This window comes from Eimeria necatrix, genomic scaffold (genome assembly GCF_000499385.1).
Source record: "Eimeria necatrix Houghton genomic scaffold, Enh_scaff1294, whole genome shotgun sequence".
In the NCBI taxonomy this organism is placed as follows: domain Eukaryota; phylum Apicomplexa; class Conoidasida; order Eucoccidiorida; family Eimeriidae; genus Eimeria; species Eimeria necatrix.
The window spans coordinates 1-3,513 of record NW_013654907.1 but is presented as its reverse complement, the minus strand read 5'-3'; the positions used below and the strand labels follow the sequence as shown (position 1 = coordinate 3,513).

The window sequence follows — 3,513 nt, the reverse complement described above, 5'->3', positions numbered from 1 at the left end:
CTGCTGCTGCTGCTGCTGCTGCTGCTGCTGCTGCTGCTGCTGCTGCTGCTGCTGCTGCTGCTGCTGCGGACTTGCTTCTGTCTGCGAGTTGGCCATTGACGAGGAAGTCTTCGTCGGAAAGTCCAATGAAATGAAATGCAACTCCGAAAGAATGGTCGGCGACGCTTTCCGCGGCGCTGGGGTGTACGTACCGCAGCCAGCCCGCGCGCTTCAGCGTTTTGAGTTTTCCGCCGAAGCGCAAAAACTCCTCCAGTTGTTTTCTTTTGCTTTCCAAATTCATTTCAAAAAATAAAAGTCTTCTTTTCTCCTTTTTCCTGGCAGCTGCTGCGCGCAGCTGCGCGTACACCCGGCAGCTTCAGGTGTACGTACACCGCAGCTTCTTGGGCGTGCGCGCGCGCGTTTTGGGGTGTACGTACACCCCAGCGCCGCAAACTGCTCGCCGAACGCCGCCGGACTTCGAAGGCAAATTTATGAAAGTCTTCTTCGCTTTTAAAGGCGAAAAAGGCGCAGCAAATGCAAAAATAAAGTCCAAAGTCTCCTCTTCAAATTATTTCCAAGTCCGCGAGCCCCGGGGGGCCCCTGGGGCCCCACACCCGCGGGGCCCCCAGCCGTCCGTACACGCCGAAACTGTAGAGTGTTTCGCCTCTTTGGTGTTTTCTTTCCATTTATTTTATTTAATTTTATTTAATTAATTCAAAAAAATTAAAAAATAGAAAAATTCAACGCAATTCAACCCTCTTTCACTCTCGCCGGCGAGCCGGTGGGGCCCCGCGGCCCCGCACTTGTCGCGAATTCCGGAGCTGTTTTTTCTTCTTTTTGTTTTATTGTTTTATTTTTATATTTTAAAAACAAACCAACTCAAAAACGACTCAAATTGGCCCGCAGCAGCAGCAGCAGCAGCAGAAGCAGCAGCAGCTAGCCAGCAGCGGTTGCTGCTGGCGAGCCGGAAAGAAAGCCGGGCAAATGGAGGAAGTTTTGGGGTGTTTCAACGCCGCTTTTTCCGCAATTGTTAAAATAGAATTAAATTAATTTAATTATTTTCTTTTTTATTCTTTTGTGGCCTTCAAATGGCACTTTTCGTTCTTTTCGGAGCTGGGTGCTGCTCTCGGGTGTCTGTACACCTCGCTCCCCAGCCCCCCTCGCTGCACATACACCTGGGGTTTAGACACCTCAAAAGAGAAACAAAACAAAAACAAATATAATTAATTTAATTAAATACAAATAAAACATTTCTCCTTTTCGTTTGCCTCCTTTTTTCATTAAAAACTGCTGCTTTCTCCGCGCCAAACCCTAAACCCTAAACCCTAGCTGAAGGTGCGAAACCCCAAACCCTGAAGTGCATCTCAAGCCGCCAAACTCGCTGCTGCGCGCTGCCTGCTGCTCCAACAGCTAAACTCTAAACCCTAAACCCTAAACCCTAAACCCTAAACCCTAATCCGTGGGTTGAGGGAGCACCAGAAAAGCTGCTCCTTTGCGAAGTTGCGGTGTACAGACAGCTTGTCGCCCGCGCCAAAGACCCTCTAAACCCTCGCTGCACACGCAGCGAGGGTTTAGGGTTTAGGGTTTAGGGTTTTTGTGGGTTTGCCCGCAGCAAAGAGACAGCTAGGTGTACGTACACCGCAGCCCCCAAAGGCGAAGACAATAAACCCTTTTTTGTTTTTTATTTTTGAATTAAAAATAAAAATAAATCTTTTAAACTTTTGAAGAACAAAAAGAAAAACATTTAAAAAGAAATTCATTAAAATTGAAAAAGAACTTTTCATTATTTCATTTTTTAAAATCGACTTTTAACTTCTTCAGTTGAATTAGTGATTTCTGGAAAATGCCAATTTGTTAAATTTGAAATAAATGCCTTTTCCCGTGAGAAGTAAAATCGAAAAATCCCTAAACCCTAAACCCTAAACCCTAAACCCTAAGCCCCAGGTGCGCGCGAGCATTTAATGTTTTTTTGCCAAGGGCATTATGGACAAAAGTATTAATCCATAAGAGAACAAATAATTGTTTTTTGTCTATTACACATTTAGCAAATCATTTCGACGCGGCAGCGTTGCTGCAAACCCTTTTTTAGGGTTTGCGGGGCCCCAAACCCTTTTTTAGGGTTTGCGGGATCCCAAACCCTTTTTTAGGGTTTTCGCGGCAAAAGAAAGAACAGAGCCAACCTGTTTTAAATGGCAGCAAACGCAGCAGGCGCTGCCCGTAGGCAGCAGCACCACTTTCTAATTATTTATTTATTTATTTATTTATTTATTTATTTATTTTATTTATTTATTTAATTTATTTTATTTATTTTTATTTTTTGTTTCTAATCAGCTGCAGCAAATCCTGAAAACCCTCAAGCCGCTGGCTGCTTCGGCTCCTTCTTGCCGAAGAGAGAAAACCCTTTTTTCTTCTTCGGAGCTGCTGCTGCTGCTGCTGCTGCTGCAGGCTCTTCTGCTGCTGCTGCTGCTGCAGGCGCGTCTGCTGCTGCTGCTGCTGCTGCAGGCGTGTCTGCTGCTGCTGCTGCTGCTGCTGAAGCCTCCGCATGCTTTGCGTCTTTTTTCTTCTTCGGCGTTTTCTCTTTTTTCTTGCGAGCCGATTTGCCCCACTTGCTGGGACTCCCCTGCTGCTGCTGCTGCTGCTGCTGCTGCTGCGGGGCAGCAGCAGCAGCAGCAGCAGCAGCAGCATGAGCTTCAGCTTCGGACTCAGCGGGGGGCCCCCGGCTCTCCGAAGCTGTGGAGGAGGGGGGCCCCTCTTCAGTACCCTCGAGGGGCCCCAGGGGAGAAGAAGCAGGAAGGACATTAGCCGTTGCTGCAGCACGCCAAACCCCAAACCCTAAACCCTAAACCCTAAACCCTAAACCCTTTTCCCCGCTGTGCGGCTTCGGACACCCTCGCCTGCCGGTAAAACGGCCACGCCTACAACCCCCAGCCTAAACCCTAAACCCTAAACGCGGGGGAGCCCAGCTTAGGGTTTACTTCTGCCCAAGTAGAGCTGGAGGGTTTAGGGTTTAGGGTTTAGGGTTTAGGGTTTGGACCTTCAGTGACGGAAATCTTGCGGCCAAAACTCCACTCCACTTCAGATAATGGAAAACCCTCGGGAGAAAAATAACATCCAACTCCGTGTTGTTTGCCGTCGACCCATTCGCCCTCAAACCACCGCCCGTCGGGCCAGGTCACTTTCCCTGCAAAACCCTAAACCCTAAACCCTAAACCCTAAACCCTAAACCCTAAACCCTGGGCCGCGCCGCTCTCGGCGACGCAAGCGCGACGCGAGCCGCGCGCCGCTGCTGCTGCAGCGGGCCTTCAGCAGCCGCAGAAGGCCTCCGGCCCGCCCCTAGGGTTTAGGGTTTAGGGTTTAGGGTTTAGGGTTTGGCGCGCCTTTGCCGTGCTTCTTGTCGCACTTGTAGCCGCCCTCGTAAACCCTCCCATCCGTCAACTCCATTTTGCCCTGGCCCTCCATGTGGTTGTGCACCCACTGGCCTGCCCCCAAACCCCAAACCCTAAACCCTAAACCCTAAACCCTAAACCCTAAACC

At 49.4% G+C, this 3,513-nt stretch overlaps 2 protein-coding genes across 2 annotated transcripts in view; both read right to left on the bottom strand.

Annotated features, from left to right (window-relative positions):
• Positions 1–96, bottom strand: part of ENH_00009780 (hypothetical protein) — a gene marked incomplete at both ends in the record, with an annotated part of 274 nt that extends 178 nt beyond the window's left edge. Inside the window, one exon of the mRNA XM_013584193.1 lies at positions 1–96. Within this exon, the coding sequence (XP_013439647.1) occupies positions 1–96 (96 nt within the window).
• Positions 97–2,332: 2,236 nt separating this feature from the next.
• Positions 2,333–3,458, bottom strand: ENH_00009770 (hypothetical protein; the record flags this gene model as incomplete). The annotated part of the gene is made up of 3 exons (XM_013584192.1): positions 2,333–2,787; positions 3,014–3,160; positions 3,400–3,458. Coding segments are annotated over 3 exons (661 nt in total), but the record flags the coding sequence as incomplete, so codon positions are not given.
• Positions 3,459–3,513: the final 55 nt, after the last annotated feature.